The sequence below is a fragment of the Rhinatrema bivittatum genome, chromosome 5, assembly GCF_901001135.1.
Source record: "Rhinatrema bivittatum chromosome 5, aRhiBiv1.1, whole genome shotgun sequence".
Classification (NCBI taxonomy): Eukaryota; Metazoa; Chordata; class Amphibia; order Gymnophiona; family Rhinatrematidae; genus Rhinatrema; species Rhinatrema bivittatum.
Window position 1 is genome coordinate 301,042,699 of NC_042619.1, and position 27,506 is coordinate 301,070,204.

Sequence of the window (27,506 nt, forward strand, 5' to 3'; positions counted from 1 at the left end):
AGCTTCCCACTCTTTCTCCATCGGGGCCACCTCAGTTTTCCACGGATTTTGTTCTCCTGCTTCACAATGCTTACCTGGCCAGAATGGGCCAGCATCAGGAATTTCTGGCGGGACCTCCTCCTCCTAAGGTACCCAGAATGGCTGATTCCACTGAGGTCTTGGGAAGTGCCCAGACCGTGGGGAGTGCCTAAGGGTCAGCGGTCCCAGGAACGGGGTACCTCCGACCACCTCAAGCTCTCCGTTCCTCAGCAGGACCCGGATCTGGATGAACCTTCAACTGCGGCTCAATTGGAAGAGGATGATCCTAGAGTCCTGCGGATCTTCCAGAGGGATGAGCTGGACCCCCTCATTCCACATATCCTACAGGAATTGGACATTGAGGCCCCTCAGGACCTGCCTGAGCCTAATCCACCAGCGAAGAAAGGGGACCCCCTTCTGGCTGGCCTACGTCCGCCATGTAGGTCCTTTCCTTCCCATCCCACGTTCCTTCAACTGTTATCCAGGGAATGGGATTCTCTGGAGACCTCCCTCAAGGTCAGCAGAGCCATGGATAAGCTATATCCTCTCGGATGATTTCCTAGAGCTTCTTAAGGTTCCCAAAGTAGATTCTGCAGTCTCAGCGGTGACGAAAAGAACTACCATTCCAGTAACGGGTGGTGCAGCCTTGCGAGATCTTCAAGATTGAAAGCTGGAAGTTTATCTTAAGTGTTTTCGAGGTGTCCGCCCTGGAGGTCCAGGCGGCCATTTGTAGTTCCTTCACTCAGCGTGCAGGCCTTCGCTGGCTTCAACAGCTGCTCAGCTCCCAGGAGTTGCCTCCTGAAGAAGCACTTCAGGCAGACCACCTGGAGGCCGTCATAGCATATGGAGCAGATGCTCTATATGACATTCTGAGCGTATTGGCCAGATCTGTGGTTTCTGAAGTCTCGGCTAGACGCCTCCTCTGGCTTTGCAACTGGTCGGTGGATTCTTCTTCCAAGTCGCAGCTGGGATCCCTACCCTTCAAGGGCAAGCTACTATTTGGGGAGGATCTAGACCAGATTATCAAGTCCCTCGGAGAGAATAAGGTACACAAACTGCCAGAGGATCGCCCTTGTTCTTCTAGGTCGCTTAATTCCACTAGAAGCTGATTCAGGAATCAACGTCATTTCCGCCAGGCAAGGACTGCAGCTCCTCGTCAGCCGTCCTCTCAATCTTAATCTTGGACTCAGTCCTTTCGTGCCCGAAGACAGCCCTGCTCTGGTCCGGCCCAGGGGACGTCCTCCAAGTCTTCACAATGAAACTATGCCGGCCCACTCCCCGATCCCCAGGATTGGGGGACGTCTCTCCCTTTTTTACGCGGAGTGGGTCAACATCACGTCAGATCAGTCGGTCCTGGATATTCTAAGACACGGCTACGCGTTAGAATTTGCTCGGCCGCTAAGAGACAGCTTCTTCTTCTCTCCATGTGGCCCAGTCCAGAAACAACTCATAGTCCGGCAGACACCCGACAGGCTTCTGGCTCTCAGAGCGATTCGTCTGGTCCCCCCCGCCCTCCGGAAGTAGGCCGGGGACATTATTCAGTATACTTCGTAGTCCCCAAGAAGGAAGGTTCCTTCCACCCGATCTTGGATCTCAAGATGGTCAACAGGGCCCTCAAGATTCCCCACTTTCAGATGGAAACCTTGCGCTTCGTGATAGGTGGTAGACTCCGGAGAATTTTTGGTCTCCCTGGATCTGATGGAAGCTTATCTACACATTCCCATCCTCCAAGCACATCAGCATTTTCTGCGATTCAAGATTCTGGGACAGCATTTCCAGTTCCAGGCTCTACCCTTTGGTTTTGCGACCGTTCCTCAAACCTTCACGAAGGTGATGATAGTAGTAGCTGCCGCTCTCCGGAGGGAGGGAATCTTGGAGCACCCATACCTGTACGACTGGCTCATTCGGGCAAAGTCCTCAGCCCAGTGCCACCGGGCGGTCGACAAGGTGTTGACGCTTCTTCACTCCCTTGGTTGGGTGGTCAATTTTGCCAAGAGCAGCCTTTCTCCATCTCAGTCTCGACTTCCTGGGGGCGCATTTCGACACAGCGCTGGGCAAGGTGTGTCTGCCCCCGGACAGGGCTCATACACTCATAGCTCAGATACAGCGATTCATCGGTCTCTCGCTTCCAACGGTGTGGGATTACCTCCAGGTCCTGGGATCCATGGCTTCCACCATCGATCTGGTCCCCTGGGCGTTTGCACATATGCGTCCCTTACAGCGCGCCTTGCTCTCCTGCTGGAAGCCGGTGTCTCGGGACTTCCAAGCCATCCTTCCTCTCCTGCAGGGAGCCAAGGACAGTCTTTCGTGGTGGTTCAACCTGTCTCACCTTCTTCCAGGAGATTTGTCGAGCGGCAATTTGGAAATCGTTACATACCTTTTGCTCGTCATTATCATCTACACATATAGTCACCTACTTTTGGCTCCTTTGGCTCTAGGGTCATTCGAGCAGGGCTTTCTGGGGCCCACCCCACGTAGGGAAGTTTTGGTACATCCCACTGTCTGGACTGATCCTGGTACATACAGGGAAAAGAAAATGATTCCTTACCTGCTAATTTTCGTTCCTGTAGTACCAAGGATCAGTCCAGAAGCCCTCCGTGACTGTTTATTGGTTTTGGGATTGCCTCTCTGCTCAAATTGTTCTTCAGTGCCTTTTTTCCTTTGGCTGGTTAATGGTTCATTCTGCAAATTTGTTGTTTGACACTGTTTTGTGCCCATTGCACACTGTTATTTGTTACTTAATTCTATTGTTCTTGATCCATCCTGGTTTTCTTCTTTGCTTTGATATACTCCATACTGAGGATTAGTAGAGGGTTCCCTACCTTATAAGGAAGCATCCTTCAAAGTTCTGACTCCATCTGCTGGAAGGGGGAGATAACCCCACTGTCTGGACTGATCCTTGGTACTACAGGAACGAAAATTAGCAGGTAAGGAATAATTTTCTTTTAGCTAAGTAAATAAGTCCCTCACCCTCCATTGCCTCAGATACTAACATACAGGCCAATCCAATAAAGCAGTGCAAAAAACTGCACCCAGCCCTCCTCTCCTGGGCACGCGATCAAATATTTAAATGAGATGATGTGCTGCAAAGGAGGGGTCGGCTGTCAGTGGGGTTAGGAAAAGGGTCTCTCAGTTTTTCCTAACCTGTACACAGGTTCTGTTTTTCTGTTCACTTTTTTGGGCTGCTTAGAAATTAACTCTTGCTCTGGGTAGGTGTTAATTTCTGAGGGCAAAAATATGCTCCTTGGGTGCACTTTTTTTTTTTGGATCAGGGGTGGGGAGTGGGGGGGGAGAATAGATAACAGCCTCATCAACATGCATTTGCATGTGATGAGCTCTATTAGTTTCACAGGGGGCTGGATGCACTAATCTCCTTATAGAATAAGGGGTTGTGAACGCGTGTCCAAACCCATGTCCAACCACCCATGTCCAACCACCATCCTATATAGTGCGCTTGGCTGAGCGCACTATATAGGATCGGCCTGATAGCTTGTGAGCCTTCTGGAGGCAAGAAAAATACTAGGGGTGTGCAGTGGGGTTTTTTGTCATTGTTTTCTTTTTGCTTATTTTGTTTTTAAAATGGTTTGCTTTTTCCTTCATTTTTCCCTATTTTTATGGTTAATGTGCATTAAATTCTTAGTGCATACAACTAAAAAAAAAAAAAAGTTTTTTTCTTTTTTAGTTCTATTCAAATGAAACAAAATAAACATTGTCGTTGACATTCTTTCATTTTAAACAAATGCACATCCCTAGAAAATACAGTACCTGAATGTTTCTTGCCTTGAGTTACCAGTGGAAAGCTGCGAGCTAAATGCAAAATAAAATGAACTCCTATTTACAATTAAGGAAATAAAATTGATATCTAGCCTTAAACAGTTTGCACTCTGATTCCATCGGTTTAACACTGAACTTTTTGCTGCTGGCCAAAGGAAGCTTTAAAGCCATTGACCACTTGTCACATCTAGTAAGCAAACAGAATGTTAGGAATTATTAGGAAGGGAATGGTTACTAATGTGGTGAGACCACATCTTGAATACTGTGTACAATTCTGGTCGCCGCATCTCAAAAAAGATATAGTTGCAATGGAGAAGGTACAGAGAAAGGTGACCAAAATGATAAAGGGGATAGAACAGCTCCCCTATGAGGAAAGGCTAAAGAGGTTAGGGCTGTTCAGCTTGGAGAAGAGATGGCTGAAGTGGGATATGATAGAGGTCTTGAACAAGTAGATGTGAAGTGGTTATTTACACTTTCAAATAATAGGACTAGGGGGCATTCCATTAAGTTAGCAAGTAGCACATTTAAGACTAATCGGAGAAAATTCTTTTTCACTCAACGCACAAAGCTCTGGAATTTGTTGTCAGAGGATGTGGTTAGTGTAGCTGGGTTCAAAAAAGGTTTGGATAAGTTCTTGGAGGAGAAGTCCATTAAAGGCTGTTAATCAAGTTTACTTAGGGAATAGCAACTGCTATTAATTGCATCAGTAGCATGGGATCTTCTTAGTGTTAGGGTAATTGCCAGGTTCTTGTGGCCTGGTTTGGCTTCTGTTGGAAACAGGATGCTGGGCTTGATGGACCCTTGGTCTGACTCAGCATGGCAATTTATGTTCTTATGTAAGAAAGTGTTCTTTATAGGCAATCAAATGTTCTTTTTAACATTTTCAAAGTAGTTGGACTTGCTCACAAAAGTACTCATTTTGGTGCAGTGTGCATGAAATTGTCCAGTTTCCTCATCTCCTGCACTTGCTATAGTGGTCTTGAAGATTTCAGTCAATGTTCTGGATAAAGCTTCTGGTCTGGTTTATTGAAACAAAATATTCCTTATCCAACAACTAGAAGTAATTAGTACATTGAAGTAAGGCATATATAGGAAAGTGTAAATATCAGAATAAAGGACAGTCACCCAAAGGTTTGGTGTTTTCTGATCTCTGCAATTAGAGTACAGAGTTTTTTTTGCTGGTTAATCCATTTTTTAAATAGACACCTGCCAAAAATGTATGACCACTCCAGGATCTTTCCTTCATGTATTTTGGGATTGTCCCCTGATAAAATCTTTATGGAACTGAGTTGTTTTTTTTTTAAGTCAAGTTGTTTAATAAAGTGCCCTGTGATATTAATCTTGTCTTTGAGGCTTTAAATTAGTTTTGTGTTGAGGAAGAAAAACGTTTTGTGAGGAAAGCTCTTATTAGGCAGTAAGTCAGCTCTATCTGTTTGGAAAGCCTCAGACAAACCTTCCTTCTGGGACTGGTGAAATAAGCTTCACTTTTTGATGCAGATGGAAAACATGGCTAGTCATAACATTTGTGAGACGGAGGACATTTCTTTGTGTGGCAAAAATATATTCAGGGTCTCTTGCCTTGAGTCTTTGTTTGTACAAGCCATTTATGGGAAAGTAACTGTTCCATCCCTTTTTTCATTTTGGTCGCCCTTCTCTGTACCTTCTCCATCGCAACTATATCTTTGAGATGCGGTGACCAGAATTGTACACAGTATTCAAGGTGCGGTCTCACCATGGAGCAATATAGAGGCATTATGACATTTTCCGTTTTATTAACCATTCCCTTTCTAATAATTCCCAACATTCTGTTTGCTTACTAGATATGACAAGTGGTCAATGGCTCTGTCACTGGCACTTTCAGCTTCCAAGTTCACATAACTTTGTTGTATTGTAACTTTTCATCTTCAATATTAATGTTACAACACCCCTGTTCCATGTGAACCAATATATGATTTGTATCATGAATGTCGGTATAGAAAAAGAGTTAAATAAAATAAATAAATAAGGAAGGTTTAAAGGGTATCATTTTAATTATGGAGGACTAAGAAACAAATGTCGTATATGACATTCTGATCAAATATTGGACATCATATAGAGGTTCCTCAAGTTGATATTGCAGTGAGGGGATGCAAAGAGAGGGATGGGGCAAACAAAGGATAGATCATAAAAGATGGAAAAAGATTTTCATATTTCTGTGAGTGTTCAAATTTGGCAATTGTATTGCAGTCTGCTGAACTTATTTTGTAATCTGCTATTGTTTCGTAAAGATGTTGAAAGTTAAACTTTACCTCATTTGTGTTCCCAGAAGTAAGTGAGGATGTATTACAAGCTCAGGAAGAGTGGGAGGCTGTGGAACTTACTCAGGCAGGTAAGTAAAACAGGTGTGGGACACAGGATCTAGAGCATAAAACAGCTGAGAAACTGCAAGTAAGTTGCTTTTTTGTTGGGAAGGGTTCAAGATTTAAGAACTTGCACTAGAGAACCTTCTGTTATGCTTGTGATGTGCAGCTCATACTTACCCAACTGAACGGCACTCGCTTCCAGACGATTGATACGCCAGAGTGGCGACTCTGCACTGCAGCAATCCTGTGCCATCGACTCCTGACAGTGAGCCCCCAACCCTGGAGGCTTGTATCCGTCGTGAGCACCAGCCAGTCCGGTGCTACAAGGAAACTCCCTTCATTAGATGTGCCACCTGCAACCACCATTTCAGTAAATGCCGATCTCCACCGGTAACTGAAGCCATATCGAGTAGTCCTGAGACCGTGGACTCCACGGGGCAAGTAGTATGTGCTGAAGAGGACGCATATGCGCCCTTGCCCACGGAACCACATCTAGGGTGGCCACCATCAAACTGAGCATCTGCAGGTAAGACCACACCATCAGGCGAACTGCTTCTATCAATAGTCACACCTGAGCCATCAGCTTCTGCATGCGGATCTCTGGCAGAAAAACCCTGCCTTGCTTCAGGTTAAAACGAAATTGCTCTTGATCACCCAAACTAGCTCCTGCAGAAGGGAGATCACCTTGCGCAAGGCTTGAAGACTCTTTTCAAAGCTTTTGACCCAAATTAGCTAGTTGTCTAAGTACGGGTCGACCAGAATGCCATCCTATCTTAATGCTGCTGCTACCACCACCATGATCTTGGAGAAAGTTCTGGGTGCAGGGGCCAAACCGAAGGGGAGCGCTCAAAACTGATAATGTCACCTCATAATGGTGAACCGCAGAAACCGTTGATGCTCCAGATGAATGGGAATATGTAGATACGCCTCTGACAAATCCAGAGATGTAAAACTCCTCCGATTGTACTGCCATTATTACAAAGCATACTGTTTCCATGCGGAAACAAGTCACTTGCAAATGACTATTGACTCCCTTCAAGTCCAGGATGGGCCAAAAAGAACTCTTTCTTGGACACAACAAAATAAATGGAATAATAGTCCATACTTTCTTCTGATTTGGGCCCTGGAATCACGGCCCGCAAGCTCAGGAGCATCGACAGTGTAGTCTCCACTGCCTGCATCTTTTGCGGGGAGCTGCAGGGAGACTCCATGGACGTCCCGAAGAAAGTTGAGAAATTCCAGAGCATAGCAGTCCTTTATCACCTCTAGAACTCAGTGGTCTGACTTGATCCTGACCCACCTCTGCTAAAACAGATATACAACCCCCTATCTCCTGCTCAGGGAGGTGGGTCAGTACACCTTCATTAAGGGATCGGGAGGCACTACTACCTGAGCCCACACCCCATCTGGGCTCCTGGGCCAAAAGATCTGAGACCTACCCTAGCCCTCCGCGAAGCCGTTCCTTTGTAGGGTCAAAAACATCTGAAACCCCTAGTACAGCCTCTTGCATCGAACGAGCATGGTGCCTGCTTCTTATCTTCTGATAACTGAGGAACCTGGAACTCACCCCACTTAACGGCTATTTTCTCTAACTCACTCCTAAATAAGTGTGATCCTTTAAAAGACAATTTTGGTAAGATTGAAATTGCCTCTGCCGACCAATTCCACAGCCAAGGCTGACGTCTGGCCATTATCATTGAAGCCACCCCTCTGGTTAGAAGTAGGGACCAGGTTGCAGCTCGCATCCACCAAAAAGGTGGCTGCTGGTTCCATCACTGCCCTGGAATTCAAGCCAGTCTCATCGACCTCCTGAGAGAGAAGCAAACAAGCCCGAGCCACCAGGGAGCAGCATGAAGCTATTTGCAAGTACAGTGCTACTGCTCAAAGGCCTGCTTAAGGATAGCCTCAATTCTCCTATCCTGAGCATCCTTCAGTGCCATTCCTCCTCCTACTGGAATGGTCATCCACTCGGTGACTGAACACACTTGCGCATTCATTTTCGGAAAATGCAACTGCTCTCTCGCCACCAGATCCAGGGGGTACAGACCTTCCAAGGCTCATCCCCTTTTAAAATTAGCTTCCGGAGCACCCCATTCAAGATCAATCAACTCTTGAATAGCATCCATCACGGTGAAGAAACATGATGCTTTACGCAAAGTAACCAAAATAGGATTTTTCTTTGGCTCAGACATGGGATCAGTACCCACTACTCCCAGCATCTTCAGTGTCTGAGAGATTAGTGCTGGCAACTCATCTTTGTGAAAGAAGCATAACTTTGTTCTATAAGGTTCCAACCCCAGAGGAATTTCCCTATCCTCCAGAGAGTAAGGATCATCATCCTTCTCTGTGCCATCTGGGACCCCATCAGTGTGACCCACAACAGCCCAAGGCTCCTGTTTACCTGCGGCTCCAGCCTTGTGGGATTCCACAGCCTGTGATCCTAAAATTTCAGGTTTGGTCGGCTCTGCTGAACATGCCTGTAGAAAAGGACTTCAGCCCCTGAAAAAATTCCACCCAAGAGAAGGTGGAAGGGTCCATACCAAAACCAGGGGTCATCTGTCTGGTGCCCACTGAGTTGCCCTCCCCTGCTGATGAACCAGTTAGGGGAGTCTCAAAACCAATTGGAGATAACTCTCCCTGAGCCTCCAAGCAGCGCTCACAAAGATTAGAAGGGACCCCGGCTGTGATGCTCGAATATGGCAAGCCATACAAATCACAAGGCACTTAGGCTTCTTTGCTACCAGTGCCATGGAAAAAGGACATCCAGAGGCAGCACGCTCAACAACACAATTGTGCATCTAAGTGTGTCCGTGCCCAGCAAGCCCGGACAGGATGCTCAGTTATAGGACATATTTAAGAACATAAGAAACTGCCATGCTATGTCAGATAAAGGGTCTATCAAGCCCAGCATCCTGTTTCCAACAGTGGCCAATCCAGGCTACAAGTCCCTGGCAAGTATCCAAACACTAAGCAGATCCCATGCTACTGATGCCAGTGATAGCAGTGGCTATTCCCTAAGTTAGCTTGATTAATAGCAGTTAATGGACTTCTCCAAGAACTTATCCAAACCTTTTTTAAAACCAGCTATACTAACTGCACTAACCACATCCTCTGGCAGCAAATTCCAGAGCTTAATTGTACATTGAGTGAAAAAGAAGTTTCTCCATTGAACGCTCATACCACTTGGACGTCCAACCACATGGTCCAAACAGAAGGTCAGCCTGGATGCACCTGCGCGAACAGACATCAGATTCTGCTTTAGTGGGCGACTTGTGCAGAAAAAGTGTGCAAACGCCGTGCAGCCTATCACGCAATGTCCCAGTAAAGCCTGAGATCAGGGCCCGGCCGAAAGGGCCGCTCAATCTGCCAAAATTACTGCAACTCCCTAAGACCCCATGGAGACAGGAGCGCATGTCGGATTGGTACGCCAGGGCTCAGACCAGAAGCAGACAAGGGGAGAGGAATCCCTAAATCTCTCATTACTCTTTTTTTTTTTTTTTAAACTCTACCTGAGCTCAGCCGGTCCCAGTTGAGTATAGAGTTGGTCTCCAGCAGTAGGAGGAGAGGACTAATGCCTTCACCGCCGTGCTTGGCTTCCTGCACCTGCTAGCCTCTCAGCTGATTCTCTCCTGGCAGCTGTCCATGTCAGGAACCGGCTACCGGACCGAGGCACTCGATATCTGATGATCGCTCCCTCAGTCACCTCAGAAGAACTCAACTGAGAGAGGAACCCTAAGGTAGCACCTCAGGAGAAGCGGTGCAGGATGTCAGCTTTTCTCCATTGCCATCTGCTGGTAGAGGTGCATAACCACTGATCATAGATTAGCCTGTCTTCATTAGAGAAAAGGAAATTATCAGGTAAGTAGTTATTTCTCAATAGTATATATGTGTGTGTGTTGGGTAATATTACATTCCATCACTTTGTGTGTATAATATATATATTTTCTTCAAATAAATGAAGTAGATTGACTATTCAATTTTCTGGTTAAATGGCAGAGCCCAGTGGGAACAGACATTGATGACCTTTCTTGTCCAGTTAGTGATGTGATGCAGTCAGGTGACTATGGAAAGGTTGTGATTGTTTTAGATCTAACTAAATCTCCACAACAACTCTCATCTCTCAAACCCATTTTTATGTGGTGAGCCCCTGCCCTCTACCAGAGTCTGTCTTGAAGCTTCCTTGACATTGTGCACTGTCCTTTATAATTGGATACATCTTGTTACTAGTCACTTAAGTACTGCATGGTAAAAACACTCTGATGCCATCAGATACAGTTATCTGATTGAATCTCATTTTCTGACTGTTAACAAAAGCAAAAGTTTCATAACCCATTTTTGCCTTCTGGGATGGGGGATAGTTGCCCAGAGTTACCAGAAGTTTCATTACAGTTGGAGTTTACTTGTTTTAAAATCTCTAGCAATTCAGGTGACTGCAATGGTGTGGGGGGTGAGGGTTTCCACTGAGGAGGAGCAGCTGGATAATGGTACTATCCTGCTCTGGCTGATTATCCAGATGTACTCTAAATGGCATCTCTGGTTGTGTTTTAGGTCTGTTGTGTGAGAACAAAACAGGTAAGATGCTACTTTTTAAAACTATTTTTATTCATGATGTAAAATGCACAAGAAAAAACCATACAGCATTGTAAAGACAGTAGGTGAAACATTGATTCTCACAGGACAAGCAGGATGGTTGTCCTCACAAATGGGTGACATCGAGGATGGAGCCCACCACGGAAAACTTCTGTCAAAGTTTAACAGAACTTTGACTGGCCCCTACTGGGCATGCCCAGCACGGCACTGACCCTGCAGCCAGCAGGGGTCTCCCTTCAGTCTTCTTTTTTCCGCGCAGCAGTTGCCACGCGGTGAAAGGAGCTGCTCTTACCACGTTCCTGACAGGAATTCGGTTTTTTCTTTCCGAAGAAAATTTGCCCCTCAGGGGTCTCCCTTCGACAAATTTTTGTCACCTTCGCGGAATCCGGTAAGTTTTTTGCCGTTTTTTATCGACTGCCGTCGATTTTTGGCCCTCGAGGCCTGTTGGCACTTACCGATCCCGCGGCTAAATTTGGCCCTAGGCCATGGCGACGGGGTTCCGTCGATGTCCGGATTGCACCCGGACTATGTCAATCACAGACCCCCATAGGGTTTGTGTTTTGTGTTTGGGTAGTGAGCATGATGTCCTGACTTGCACCAAATGTGCCTTAATGACACCTAAGGGTCGCAAAGCCAGGATGGAGAAGATGGGGCTCCTCTTCCATGCACCCACCCCAACGCCATCGATAGCATCGACGTCATCGGAACCGGCACCGTCGAAGTTGCACCACCACCGTCAACCCTCCGGTGACCATCAAGCATCGATGACTTCCCGGCCGTCGACTCCTGTCCCCTCCCCGGATGGGCGAGGAGACCGGAAGGACAAGCATCGCCATCGACGGCACAAGTCTCGGCCCGTCGAGGATCCACAACCATCGACCTCTGAACAGGCCGAGCCACCGACTAAAAAGCTTCGGTCAGACCTGGCATCGTCCACGTCTCGTTCGCAGGCACCGAGGAAACCCTCACCCTCTCGGGGTGCGGGAGCCGTGATCCCACCGGTTACGGTGGTCCCTCCGGCTCTGCCTCAGCCTCCCTCTCCCGTCGAGCCGGGTATCGTTATCCCTGGTCTCCGGGCAGAACTGGACCGGCTGGTCCAGGAGGCCATCGAGAAAGCGATGCGAAGGTTCCAACCTCCACCGGCACCGTCTCCGGCGTCGATTCCGGCACCGTCTCCGGCACCGAGGAGGGAACCGACCACCGAGCCTTTGGTGGACGCTCTAGCACCGCTACTGCGCCGCATGGAGGCACTTGTGACGGCCCTTCCATCGGTGATTCCAGTAGTACCGACAACACCATCGTCTCCGACAGGATTTTCATCGGCAGGAGAAACACCGTTTCTGATTCCCCCGTCCGGGGTGGTCCCATCGGTGCCTTCGCATATCTCTCCACCGATCTATCCTTCGGCTCCATCGATTCCAAGACCGGCACCGATTCCATCGGCAGGCCCGAAACCCTCGATGCCATTCTCAATTCCGCCTGCAGCACAGATTCCATCACGGTTTCATTCGATGCCTTCGGATCCTCAACCAGGTCCTTCAGGGCTTCAAGCCCCACATGATCCTTACGATACCTGGGGTGATGATACATCTTCTGACACAGATTTACCTTCACCACCATCTCCTACAGAGAGTAGAAAACGATCTCCTCCTGAGGATCTCTCCTTTATTAATTTTGTAAAGGAGATGTCAGAAATTGTACCTTTTCAGCTGCAATCTGAGACCGATGACAGACACCAGATGATGGAACTGCTCCAATTTCTGGATGCTCCAAAAATCATCGCTTCCATCCCCATTCACCAGGTGTTTCTTGACCTTTTAAAGAAAAACTGGGAATCTCCTTCATCTGTGTCTCCAGTTAACAAGAAGGCTGACTCCACATACCTCGTCCAGTCAGCACCAGGTTTTCAGAAGCCTCAACTGGATCATCGCTCTGTTATGGTTGAGTCCGCGCAAAAGAAGGCCAAGCGTCTAAAGCCACACTCTTCCACTCCACCTATCAAGGACAATAAATTCCTGGATAGTGTGGGACGGAAAGTGTATCATGGGGCTATGTTGATTTCACGCATAGCTTCATACCAACTTTACATGACTCAATATAACAGAGCCATCCTTAAACAGATGAAAGACTACGCTGACACTTTGCCGGACCAATACCAGCCACAACTTCAAACCCTTCTTAACAAAGGGTTTGAGGCAGGGAAGCACGAGATCAGAACGGCCTATGACATCTTCGACGCTTCCACAAAAGTTTCAGCTACTGCCATCTCAGCCAGACGTTGGGCTTGGTTAAAGTCATCCAACCTTCGCCCAGAGGTCCAGGATCGTCTAGCTGATTTACCCTGCTTAGGGGACAATTTGTTTGGAGAACAAATTCAGCAGATTGTGGCAGAATTAAAAGATCACCACGAGACGTTGAAACAACTTTCATCTGTTCCATCTGAGGTGTCCTCCAAACAACCACCTAAGAAGGACTCTAAAAAGTCGTTCTTTCGGCCACGTCGTTACTATCCTCCATCGGCCAGGCCTCGTCCTGCTCGATCCTCCAACAGACCTCAGCCACGTCAGCCTAGGAAACAAAGACCTGCTGTAGCCCCACCTCCTGGGCCTGCGGCGGGCCTTTGACTTCCCTGTACGGAGCACATGCCACATCCCACTCCCAGACATCCCTGTAGGGGGTCGACTGTACCACTTTTTACAACGCTGGATACAGATCACCTCAGACCAGTGGGTGCTAGCAATTATCGCACAGGGTTACCACCTCAACTTCATAACTCTTCCGGCAGACTCCCCGCCTCTTCAAGCATGGAGTCTAACCAGCCATTTGACTCAATTACAACAGGAAGTATCCCTTCTTCTGCAATCAAATGCTATAGAACCCGTCCCTCCCTCTCAACGAGGGAAGGGATTCTATTCCAGGTACTTCCTCATCCCAAAGAAATCAGGGGGACTACGTTCCATTTTGGACCTTCGGGCCCTCAACAAATACCTTCAAAAAGAAAAGTTCAAGATGGTAACCCTGGGCACGCTGCTCCCTCTGCTGCAAAAGGGGGATTGGCTGTGCTCTCTCGACCTCAAGGACGCTTATACCCACATTGCGATTACACAATCCCATCGCAAGTATCTGCGGTTTCTGGTAGGCAGCGACCATTATCAATACCGGGTACTACCTTTCGGTCTGGCATCTGCTCCACGAGTCTTTACCAAATGTCTCGTAGTAGTAGCAGCATTCCTCAGGAAGGAAGGTGTCCACGTCTACCCCTACCTGGACGATTGGCTAGTCAGGGTCTCCACCCCTCAGATTGCTCAATCCTCCCTAAAATTGACAATTCACACACTCCTTTCCTTAGGGTTTCTTGTCAATTACGAGAAATCTTGCTTAGTCCCATCTCAAACCTTATCCTTCATTGGGGCAGACTTGGACACCTTACAGGCAAAGGCCTACCTTCCGCTTCAAAGGGTCCAAACTCTCATGTCCCTTGCTCGCCAACTACAGTCTCAGAACACTGCCACGGCTCGCCAATTCCTCATTCTCCTCGGACACATGGCATCCTCGGTTCAAGTCACTCCCATGACCCGACTAGCCATGAGAGTAACACAATGGACTCTGCGACACCAATGGATTCAAGCTCTTCAGCCTCTGTCCTCCATAGTCACAGTTACACAAGCGCTACGCCTGTCTTTAACCTGGTGGACGACTCAAGTCAACCTCCTTCAGGGATTGCCTTTTCTCCTCCCAGATCCACAAGTAACCCTAACCACCGACGCTTCCCACATCGGTTGGGGAGCCCATGTGGACGATTTCCAAACCCAAGGGTTATGGTCACCAGAGGAAGCCGAGCACCAGATAAATTTCTTGGAACTTCGAGCAATCCGCTACGCGCTCAAAACTTTCCAAGATCATCTATCGAATCAGATAATCTTAATCCAGACAGACAACCAAGTGGCCATGTGGTACATAAACAAGCAGGGAGGCACAGGCTCCTTCCTTCTGTGTCAGGAAGCTGCGCAGATTTGGGCAGAAGCCCTCTCCCACTCCATGTACCTCAGGGCCACTTACCTGCCGGGAGTAGACAATGTGTTGGCAGACCAGCTAAGCCGTGTCTTCCAACCACACGAGTGGTCACTCGATCCTCTGGTAGCGACCTCTCTGTTTCACAAGTGGGGTTATCCCCACATAGACCTCTTTGCTTCTCCACAGAACCACAAAGTGGACACTTACTGCTCTCTCATTCGGAGCCAGCACTCTCGGCCGAGGGATGCCTTCTCCCTCAAGTGGACGACAGGTCTGCTCTATGCATTCCCTCCACTTCCTCTTCTGTCAAGGACTCTCGTGAAGCTTCGCCAGGACGTAGGAACCATGATCCTGATAGCACCCCACTGGCCACGCCAAGTGTGGTTTCCCATACTTCAGGATCTCTCCATCCGCAGGCACATCCCTCTGGGAACGGATCCGCATCTGCTCACTCAAAACGACGGATGCCTCCTCCATCCCAACCTCCAAGCCTTGTCCCTGACGGCATGGATGTTGAAAGGTTAGTCCTTCAGCCATTTAACCTTTCGGATTCGGTTTCTCGTGTCCTGATAGCTTCACGAAAGCCCTCCACCAGAAGATCCTATTCATATAAATGGAAAAGGTACACATCATGGTGCACTTCTCAGTCCCTTGATCCCCTTTCCTGTCCAATCTCTAAGTTCTTGGACTATTTATGGCATCTATCAGAATCCGGTCTTAAAACCTCTTCCATTAGGATGCATGTCAGTGCGGTAGCCGCCTTCCATAAAGGTATACAGGGTGTCCCTATTTCAGTACAACCCCTGGTAACACGCTTTCTTAAAGGCTTGCTCCATCTGAAGCCACCCTTACGTCCTCCGGCCCCATCTTGGGACCTAAATCTGGTTCTTGGTCGTCTAATGAAACCACCTTTCGAACCTCTCCACTCCTGTGACCTGAAATATCTCACATGGAAAGTGTTATTCCTTTTGGCTATCACTTCAGCTCGCAGGGTTAGTGAATTACAGGCCCTAGTTACCTATCCGCCTTACACTAAACTCCTGCAGGACCGGGCGGTACTCCGCACTCACCCTAAATTTTTACCTAAGGTAGTTTCGGAATTTCATATCAATCAATCCATCATACTACCTATCTTCTTTCCCAGGCCCCACTCCAACTCTGGGGAACAGACTCTGCATACCCTAGACTGTAAACGGGCTCTAGCTTTTTATCTAGACCGTACAGTTTCTCCCAGGAAGAGCACTCAATTATTCGTCTCTTTCCATCCTAACAAGTTAGGACAACCTGTGGGTAAGCAGGCTCTCTCCTCCTGGTTGGCGGACTGCATTTCTTTTTGCTATCAGCAAGCTGGCATTCCTTTCCAAGACCGTGTCAAAGCACACTCTGTGAGGGCCATGGCGACTTCAGTAGCACACCTTCGATCGGTGCCGCTTCCTGACATCTGCAAAGCTACAACCTGGAGTTCCCTCCATACCTTTGCAGCCCACTATTGTTTGGATAAAGCTGGAAGACAGGATTCCATCTTCGGCCAATCTGTCTTGCGTAACCTTTTTCCAACTTGATGTACCAACACCCTTCCACCTTCCCGGGAGGGTGCGGATGCCCTTTCCCAAATTCCACCCCAGTTGTTGTGCCTGTTGCACGCCGTTGGGTGCATTTGGTGCAAGTCAGGACATCCTCAGCTCGGTACTCACCCATTTGTGAGGACAACCATCCTGCTTGTCCTGTGAGAAAGCAAATGTTGCTTACCTGATGTAACAGGTGTTCTCACAGGACAGCAGGATGTTAGTCCTCACGAAACCCGCCCGCCACCCCGCGGTGTTGGGTTCGTTTTATTTTTTACTTTCTAGGCACTGCCTGTAGCTTTGAAAATCAGACTGAAGGGAGACCCCTGCTGGCTGCAGGGTCAGTGCCGTGCTGGGCATGCCCAGTAGGGGCCAGTCAAAGTTCTGTTAAACTTTGACAGAAGTTTTCCGTGGTGGGCTCCATCCTCGATGTCACCCATTTGTGAGGACTAACATCCTGCTGTCCTGTGAGAACACCTGTTACATCAGGTAAGCAACATTTGCTTTTTCCCCTCATAAACACCCCCCCCACCCCTGAATCACAGCTCTTACCCTTATCCCTGACCACCCCCCCTAGTCTGGATGAACTGCAAACCCAAATTTATAAATGTGTATATCCGTGTTCATGGTGCTTCTCAACAACCAGTAATGATAGGCCCGTCAGGTTCTCCTAAGCTTCACAATCGTGAGGGATCACTCTGGTTGGTCCTTTGTCATGAGTCCTTATCGATTAAATTGCAATTTGAAGACAAAAGGGTTTCAATCTCCTTCAGGCAGCTGTTTAAGATATGTCATCCATATTTCTTGGAACAATTGATGTTGTGAATTTGTTAATAAAGTTGTAGTATGAAATTCCAATTCATACAGTTTGACATACCATAACGATAATGATGGTGTTTTAGTGTCCAACCAATATAAAAGTATACAATTCTTTGCTATTAACTCAGCTTTAAGCAAGAACATTTTTGTGGGTATTTCAAAAACATGTTTAACATTGATACCCAGGAGATAAAAAGGACTATGTTTAGGTACAGAAGAATGCAACATATTTCTCAGACAATCACTGAGTCCCAAAAACGAGCAATTTCAGAGCAGTCTCACAAGCAGTGTAATAACATGGCTCACAAGTAGTGTAATAACATGAACTCTTTAAAATTTAGAGGAGAAGATGTCTTCTTCACTAAAGAAGTGACATAGTGTTGAATTTGTAAATAGAGAAAGCAGTCCATATTACTCAAACCCATCTTCTGTTTACAATCTATAAAAGATTGCATTTGTATCTCCCCAATGTTGAGAAAGTGAGAGAGTCTGATAGTCCTGTAAATGGAACTCCTGATATCTACTATACGGGTTCCCAGGAGGGAAATCAATATTACCCACTAGTGGAAGAAACCCTGAAACACGAGGCGATAACGACAACTTCCCTCGCATAAAGCTCCAAGCTTTCTGCATGGGTATAACTAAGAGTGATATTGGCTTACCTTTTTCCTTTCCTATTGTTGTTTGATGCAAAGACATGCATAAGTTGAGAGGGCGCAACATCTGAGTTTCAAAAATTACATTAGAATAGGAACTAGTGTGAAGCACCCAGTCACCCAGTGGTCTCATTAAACAAGCCAAATACAGTTTAAAATTTGGAAAGTTTAATCCTCCTTCATCTTTGGCAACATTAATTTAACTAAAGATGTCCTAGGTTTTTTCCCTCTCCAGATAAAACTGGAACAAGCTCCATTCAATATTTTAACATGTGCCAGGGAGAAAATCACTGGAAGCATCTCTAGCATAGAGTAATTTAGGTAATAATACCATTTTAAGGTTATACGACCTGGATGGAGAGAGGAACATTTAACCATCCCAATTATTTTTGTTGGAAATTGTCTAGAATAGGCTTAATATGTATGGGATACCAAGATTTAATGTTTATGGGATACCAAGACTTAAGGGTCTGTAATTTCCATTGAAGTGGAAAATTTGGCCAAGAGCCTCTGACTCGCGCGGCTTAGGCGTCGCGCCGGCGGCGGCGGGGCGCCGCCCAACCGCAGTTTAAATAGTCAGTCGGGACGTGCACAGCTGACGTCACCCGCCGGCGACTCAGCCTCGCCCACTGCCAGTTCTTTACTCAGAGTCCGGAAACAAAAGCAAAGGAGGGTGAGCACCTCCTCCTTCTCCTTCACACTCTCCCCGTCGAAGCAGAGCCCAACCGCAGTTTAAATAGTCAGTCGGGACGCGCACAGCTGACGTCACCCGCCGGCAACTCAGCCTCGCCCACTGCCAGTTCTTTACTCGGAGTCTGGAAACAAAAGCAAAGGAGGGTGAGCACCTCCTCCTTCTCCTTCACACTCTCCCCGTCGAAGCAGAGCCCAACCGCAGTTTAAATAGTCAGTTGGGACGCGCACAGCTGACGTCACCCGCCGGCGACTCAGCCTCGCCCACTGCCAGTTCTTTACTCGGAGTCCGGAAACAAAAGCAAAGGAGGGTGAGCACCTCCTCCTTCTCCTTCACACTCTCCCCGTCGAAGCAGAGCCCAACCGCAGTTTAAATAGTCAGTCGGGACGCGCACAGCTGACGTCACCCGCCGGCGACTCAGCCTCGCCCACTGCCAGTTCTTTACTCGGAGTCCGGAAACAAAAGCAAAGGAGGGTGAGCACCTCCTCCTTCTCCTTCACACTCTCCCCCTTCTCCTTCACACTCTCCCCGGCGAAGGCCGGAGGCCGGTTGGATTTATTTTATTTTGCTATCCGGATGGGAAAGAAACGGAAGGCGAAATTTACCACCTCCTCTCCAGTGCAGCAACATCGCACAGGCCCAATGGACCAGCACGTTATAAGACGGCTGGAAACGCCACAAGGGGACAGTGTAGGAGGTTTGTCCGTATCCTCCTCAAGTCCCGGCGAAACATCTTTGTCCTTATTGCAGCCATCAGCAGCAGAAACATCTCAAACACTGGTAGGAAAAGTTCAGGGAAGCACAACAGTGCTTCAAGGAACTGAAAATGTTATTACTTCTACTCTAAATATACAACAATCTGTCCTACCAGTTAATTTAGTGCCTGACCATGACCCGATGGTAATTCCTGAAAATGTTACTCTAGTGGATTTGGGTAGGATGATTTGTAAGTTAGATAATAATGTTGCTAAAATGAATGAATCTTTGTTGTTAGCTATTAGTTCTAATAGAACCCAATTAGAAGATCAAGGGAAGAAATTAGAAAAACATCAGGAAGAAATATCAGCAATGACTAATAAGATACAATTGATGCAGTCTTCAGAAAATGTTTTTATACGGGATAGCATCACTATGCATAAGGAAATAGAGCACATAGAGAATTTACAAAGATCAAAAAATTTAAGAATAATAAATTTTCCAATTACTAGACTACTTTCACCTTGGGAAATGTTCAAAAAATTTCTAAAAGAGTTTCTAATGTACTCCGAGGAAGATTTCCCTAGTGTTTCGAAGATTTATTACTTAATTAAAAATCCATTTAAAGGAATAGAGGGGCAAAAAGATAATGTTGGTGCCCCAGATACTTTGGGTGTATCAACTTTTCTTGAAGAGTCATTAGACGTTATAAATAATAGAGCTACTCTATTTATTTCATTTGTAGCTGAACAAGACAAGGAGAAATTGTTTAAAACATTTTTTGGATATAAAGATATCATGTTTTGTGGACAAAAAGTGCAGATATTTCCGGACGTGGCTAGAGCCACTCAGGCAAGAAGAAAATACTTCTTGTCCTTAAAAGAGCGGGTAATTGCTATTGGTGCTACCTTTTTTCTTAAATTTCCGTGTTTATGTTTAATTAATTATAGGGGTAAAAAATTTGGTTTTGTAGACCCAACACACTTGGAAACTTTTCTTTCTGATAAGAGTCAGGCACCTGCTGAGGCTTAAAGGTCAATGGTGTGTAAAAATGAATATATTCTCCTTCTCCTTAAGGTATAAAATGTTTTTCTTTATTTTTTCTTGAAGTGTCTCCCCCTATTATGGAATATGTTACAACTGGAAATGTTATTAATAGTATATATTTTATATGATTTTGCTTTTGTTGTAAAACATATTTTCTTGTTCATGATGTTAATCATTGATTGAAAATTAATAAACATTTAAATTATAAAAAAAAAGAGCCTCTGACTTATCTAAATTTAGCTTTAATCCAGAAAAAGACCCATACTCTGCAAAAACTTGTAACACTTGCAGGCAAAGATATCCGTGAATTAGAGGGTCATTAATATATCATCTGCAAATAGCAGAATTTTTTAAAAAGCCGAGCCCCTCCCAACACCTGTTATGCAAGGATGATGAAGCAAAGAATATCTTATTTTATTTATTTAACAATTTTTTTATACAGACGTTTGAAGAACATCACATTGGTTTACAAAATATTGTCAAATGCAAAATTAAAACATTTGATTTTCCAAAAACAAATGAAAAAATGAAATACATAAGATTATTAAAACATTTAGAATAAATAATTATATGCCAATAAAATCTGAACTTAATAAAATATTAAAAGAATAAAACATCTGAGTATCTATTAAAAGAAGTTAAAACTTAAAAAGCATCTGAATGAACATTCTAAAATGATAGGATGCCAGCTGGGAGGTTAGAGATTAGGTCAGGAAAGGCTTCTTTAAACTAAGGGCTCCAATGTTCAAATATTAAAGGGGATAGGGGACACCCTTGACTGGTTCCCCTATTCAGCTCGAAGCGATCAGTCACATTCACCAGTGGGATTAGAATATAAAATACCAATAATAATCACTGTAAGATATATTTCAAAAAGGACCAGGAAACTGTCAAATGTTTTTTCAGTGTCAAATCCCACTGTTAGAGGGTCTGGTATGAATCCCTTGTAACATAACTCCAACGCCAGTAATAACTTGTGCATGTTAATACTTGATAGTCTTCCATGTTCAAAGCCAGACTGGCTTTTGATTAAAGTAGGCAGAGTATATATTTTTTTACAACTCATTTAAATTTTTGCATTTAATATACACATACATATGCAAAACAATACAACAAGAAATGTAAAAAGGATCCAGCATGTCTTAGTAACAATAATGTAAGCAAAGTAGTAGTGTTCTACAGCCACATAGTGTACGGTGCTTTCTAAAAACCACATACAAGAAAAAGCAGAAATGGAATTCCCAGAAGTCTTTACAGATTAAGCCGTATGCGGGTGAGCTGTAATGTAATCGTAATATGTCTTCCAGGCAGCGTTAAATTTAAACTGCTCATGCTGCAGACTGTAACGGAGTTTTTCTAAGTCAGCTGCACTGCATACCTGTTTTCTCCAATCAAGACACGGGTTACGTTTCCAAAAGGTAGCTATGGTAAACCTGGCAGCTAATAAAAGTTGACCCACCAACTGCCTATGCTTCCGGAGGACTAGTGTCATCCCACCTTCACAGTAACCCTAGACGAGGGGACTGATGGATAGAAAGTTGTAGGATATCTGCTAATTTATCTGCCACCTTTTCCCAGAAAAACTGAACCCCTATGCAATACCACCACATATGGATGTATGACCCTTGCTCCCCTCAGCTCCGCCAGTATTGCAAACTATCAGAGAAGGAGATGTTTGCAAAATATATAGGTGTGCGGTACGTTCTATGTAGCAGCAGAATCATTAACTCAATATAGCGTTGGCAAATAGAGCTGCGGTGAGCATTATTCTAGATCCATTTCTAGGTATGGGGTGTATAAGCAGTGCCCAAGTCATTGTTCCTACTGTCAATTAAAGCCTGGGGAATAGTAGTACCCAGGCTGGCGTGAAGAATACCTTTTGTATAAGAGAAGTACCTTTCCCGGAAGCATCCAGATCGGATAGATATGTATAGAGCCCAGGGGGATCTGGAAGTTGCGCCTGTAGGTCAAAGGTGGCAGAGAGAGCAGTAGAAGGTAATTGGTATGTGAGGAGGGCGGGAGATCGTATTCTAAACTTAACTCTTCATAGGTCTGAAAGCATCTGTCCTCCCATAGCTGTATTAAGTGGCAGAGGCCATTCTCTCTCCAGTCTCTGAAAGCCGGGGAAAATGTGTGGCCAGAAACTAAGGCATTTCCATAAATGGGAGCGAGACAAGAGAAAGGGTCCAAGTTTAAGCACAAATATTGTGTAACTTGTTGCCAAATGTTGAGTGTGTGCTATAATAGGGTTGAGTCTAGTAGCTCTTCAGTGGATCGGAGAGTCAAGTGGCAAGAAGGGTAACATGGCTAAATCTGCAACATCAGACTGCATCTGCTCAAGAGGGTGCCACACTGCTCCCACATGGCAGAACCATACCTTGAGAACAAAAAGCTTGGCAGCCCAATAGTAAAAGTGAAAAATGGGGAGGGCCATTCTGCCCTGTCATTTGGCAAGCCAAAGCTGACGCAATCGAATGCGAGGGCGACGTGAATTCCAGATAAACCGTGAAACGGTACTATGCAAAGAGTCAAAAATCTTTGATATGTTGCAAGGAATATGCTGGAATAAATACAAGAACTTCAGCAGAATAACCATCTTGACCAAATTAATACGTCCGGCCCACGATAGTGGCAGATGACCCACTTATGCAGTTTTGACTTGGTATAGGCCAAGATCGCATCATCATTTCTTGTAAAAAGGTCAGAAAGATTGTGGGGGATATAAATCCCCAAATAAGTGAAGCTGTCCCTCACCACCTGAAAGTCCTTCAGGCACAACGGAATCACTACAGGGACCCAGGGGAAGAACCTCTGATTTAGTAAAGTTGAGCTTATAACCAGAGAGTGTGCTGAACATAGTGAGTGCAGTCATCAGGACAGGGCCCGAAACATGGGGGTTAGAAAGGAAAAGGAGGACATTGTCCGTGTATAAAGAAATAGAATGTGTAGCAGAGCCAAATTGAAAACCTTGGATATCCGCATGCTGTCTGATATGAGCAGCCAGGGGTTCAATTGCAAGGTTGAACAGATGCAGGGAAAGAGAGCAACCTTGTCTAGTACCACATGCGATAGGGACCTGCGGAGACAGGACTCCATTAATGAGTTGAGCCTGGGGTTTTTCATACATAGCCTGTACCCATTGCAAGAAACGTTCCGGCAATCGCAGGTGGTGCAAGACAATATATAGGTAAGACCAAGATAATGCGGAAAAGGCCTTTCACCGCGTGAGAGATTAGGCCAGTTTTCCCTAGCACTTTGGCAAGGTGAATAATATTAATCATCCGCCTGGTGCTGGACATAGAGATACGACCTTTGACGTAGCCTTACTGATCGGGTGAACTAGACACGGAAGGACAGTTTCTAAATGAAGCTGCAGGATTTTTGCCAGAATTTTAATGTCTGTGTTTAGAAGGGAGATCGAGTGATAACCCACAGCTAGACTAGTCTTTCCCTTCCTTGTGAATAAGAGATATAGTAGTGTCACCCAAGGATCCCAAAGAGGAGACAGACAGAGACTGGTTTGAATCATACATAGCAAGTATAAATAGCCCCACATCTGAAAAACACTTCTTAAAGAAATCAACAGGGTACTCATCAGGTATATTTCCCATTAGGGAGCACCTGAATAGCCGCTCAAAGCTCTTCCAGCATAATAGGGGCTGCCAACATTTCCACCTGCACCTGCGGCTCCTCGAGCCCGGGCAAATCCAAACTATCCAAGAACTTCCGTGTGTGCGAGGAGTCGCAGGGTGGAGAAGAGTATAGGTCAGAAAAGTACTGCATCATCTCCTGTTCTATGCCAAGTGGATTGGTTGTAAAAGACGCAGAGGCATCCTGCAGTTGGGCAATATATGAAGAGGCCTTCCATTTCTGAACCAGCTTAGCTAAAAGAGCCTCAGCTCGATCACCATGCTCATAACGTAATTTAGTGAATTTAAGAGACCGCTCTATTTGACTAATCTCTAAGGAACGAAGGTCCTGATGGACTGACTCAAGTTGTTTATAAATTCAAGGTAGGCAATCCCTTTTGTGCTGAGTTTCCAATTGTTCTATCTTGGCGTGCAGGCTGGCTATCTGGCCACGGTAGTCCCTCTGAGCATGACTGGCATAACTAATAATATGGCCCCTCAGACATGCTTTAAGGGTTTCCCAGTGGAGGACCAGTGAGTAATTGGAGGCAGGATTATGATCAATAGAGTCGTGGACCACCGTCTTGATCATACGAAGAAAATCCAGCCTGCTTAGTAAGGATGTATTAAGCCGCCACCGTGGAGTGTGCTTCCAAGTATCAATAGATTTGAGTGTGAGCTGCACAACATGGTGGTCTCAAATGGTACAAGGAAGAATCAAGCAGCTTTGGGTATTAGCTAAAAAGGAAGGGGAGCATAAAAGGTAGTCAATCCGGTTATAAGATCTATGCCGAGGGGAAGAAGTAGGTGTAGTCTCGCTTGGTACTATGATAGGATCTCCAAAGATCCAAAAGGCGAAGAGAAGTAACTAAGCTGTGCTGAGCCAACCCCGACAGGATAGAACGACCATCCCCGCGCAAACGATCCATGCATATGTTCCAGTCACCTCCCATACAGAGTTTCTCACTCCGCAATGAGACGAGGGATTTTAAGAAGGTATGGTAGAAATCTTCTTGCGCCTGGTTGGGACCATATATGCTAACCAACAAAAAGTTGTCCGTATAAAGAAGCAAGAATAACATACCGTCCTTCAGAGTACTTTACAAACTTATGAACCTTCAAAGGCAAGGACTTAGCAATAAGTATACATATGCCTCGGCTTTTAGAATTAAAAGATGAATAATAAACATGTGTTTGCGTTTCACTGGTGTAGAGCATTCAAGGAAAGACAATTTCGGAAGTCATAAGAAAAGAGGACACATCCTAGAGACAATGGGCAACTGATGTGTAATATAAGTAAAAAGAGCAGGCCTCTTGCCAGGACAAGGAAAGACCCCATGAAAAAAGAGAACAAAGGCAACCTTACATGGTAGAGGAAAAATCGGTACAAGTAAAATATTGAAAAGCTAGATCCAAGGCACTAAAGCTTTGCAGAAATTACAATATACAGAATCAGCAACCCACAAAACCCCCCAACAAACACCCCACCGCAAACAGTCCCACCCCAAATCTGTAGTTAGGCGGAGCATCACAGGAACCACATAAACAGAAAAGAGAGAGAATGGCAGACGTAACCATGCCAAAAATATAAGCGATCGTCATGACGCAGCAGCTGATTCAACCCCCTACAAAAAAACCTCCCTATGGTCGGAAAAAGCCCCAATGGGAATCACTTTGGGACCAGGGGCCCAACTCCTGAATTTCCCCTTTCCCCCACGCAAGAAACCCCCCCCCACACACACACACGAAAGTACAAAACAATTCCTATGAAAGCTGTAGAGCACAAGGGAAAAGATATGTCCCTGAGCACCAAACATCTATAAAAGACACAAGAAAACCACCACTTCCGTGGCAGATACTGTGCAAACATTAGGCGTCCATGAAAAGGAAAACTTGGGCGGATCCATTACCGAATTAATATAAAGTGAAAAAAAACCCAAAAGGAGTTCAGCATAACAAAACCCAGTTAGAGTTCCTGGAAAAAGAGTGGGATCAGGCACGGAGAAAGAGGTCTCATACAAAGACAAAAGAAAAATTATTGTAGTCAGTATAAAAAAAAAAAATCCCAAACTGTAGATAACGTCCAGAAGTAAGGAAGTCTCTCCACTCCTTGAGATATTGTGTCGAGGAGAAGGCAGAGGCTGACAGGGTAGGAACCTCCAGTTGAGACATCGAGAGCAGATCGCTTGCCCTCCCGTGAGGCAACAACTAAACAGTAAAGATATCTTCAGCAAGTAGTGGCTATCAGCATTGTCCAGCATCATAGGACTCAAAGCATAGACATCAGCGAGGCTTCCCAATGAACAGAATCAATCATCAGTGTCTGGCATCCGTCTTTTAAGGTCCTTCACCAAGGCTTCAGCCTCTTTAGGCGTAGCACAGATAGTTGTTTTGCCATTCTGGGTAATCTTTAAGCGGGCTGGGAAAAGCAATGCATAAGCAATCCTCAGGTGCCAGAGTTCTTTTTTTTTAATCGGGTTGTATAGTTGTTGCTGTCGCTGTAGTTCTGCCAAGAAATCAGGGAATATCATAATGCGGGCTCCTTCAAGCAGCAACAACCCTGCCTCCCTAGCTGACCGTAGGATCTTTTGCTTGTCTGTAAAGTTATGAAGCAGGGCAATCATGATCAGAGGGCACTGGGCCTTGTCTGCTTGTGGTAGAGCCACGCGGTGCGCGCGGCCAATCTTGAAAGCGCCATCTTTGCCAGGTAGGCCCAGCAGCTGAGGCAGCCAGTGAGAGATAAAAGCCACGTCTTTTTCTTCAGGCTGCTCAGGGAATCCAAGGATTCTGATGTTCCTTCTCGAGTGATTCTCGAGATCGTCTGTTTTGGCTGCTGTGGAAGCTTGCTGGCGCTCCAGCTTTTCAATGTTTGCCTGCATCATGGTGAGAGAGTCCTCGAGGTCTGAAATCCGCGTCTCTGCCTCATCAATGCGGCCATCATGCTCATACACAGTCTCCGTGAGCTGCGCTATTTTATCGACAACAATGCAGTTACGTGTCTAGCCTCTTAATTAGGTGCGAGGCAAATTCCTCCATAAGCGCCAACATGCGATCGTGATCCTCTGCTGCACCAGAACCGTACTCTTCCGAATCATCTGCCGGAGGAGGGGAAGTCGGCGAGGTAGCCCATTCAAGCAATTTCTCCCTAGAAATCTTCCGGATTTTAGAACGTCTCTTTGACCAAAGATCAGGGAGAGAGCTCTGGCTAGAGTCTTTCGAGAGAGCCATCAGAGTTGAAACGGAGAAGATTTTATCGTACTGAAGTCAAATTTAGTGTAGGCCCTGCGGGAGCTCAGCAACAGACGTCTGTCAGGCTCGGAGCACACCCGGAAGTCAATATATTTTAATCTATTAGCCAATACTGAGGCACAAATTTTAATATCAATACTCAAAAGTGATATCGGCCTATAGGAGACAGCCAAAGTCGGGTCTCTACCAGATTTAGGTAGGACCACAATCGCTGCATTCCATATAGATTAAGGCATAGAGTCACTGTTTGCTATACTTTCAAATAAAGCCCTTAAGTCTTCAACAAATAAGTCCTTCAAAGATTTATAATTGGCATCCAGCGCAACAGGTCCTGGAGCCTTAAAACATTTCAAAACGTATAACATGTAGAATTACCATATTGATAAATGGGGCATTTAGCCTATAGGCATCAGTTT

At 45.8% G+C, this 27,506-nt stretch overlaps 1 protein-coding gene across 3 annotated transcripts in view; it reads left to right on the forward strand.

Moving 5' to 3' along the window:
* The window catches only part of ELMOD3 (ELMO domain containing 3), a 162,843-nt gene that overhangs the window by 55,156 nt on the left and 80,181 nt on the right, over positions 1–27,506 (forward strand). For all 3 annotated transcript variants that reach the window (XM_029604179.1, XM_029604180.1, XM_029604178.1), the window contains 2 exons: positions 6,098–6,160; positions 10,683–10,706. In XM_029604179.1, coding sequence (XP_029460039.1) covers positions 6,098–6,160; positions 10,683–10,706 — 87 coding nt within the window. The remainder of the gene's footprint in view (positions 1–6,097; positions 6,161–10,682; positions 10,707–27,506) is intronic.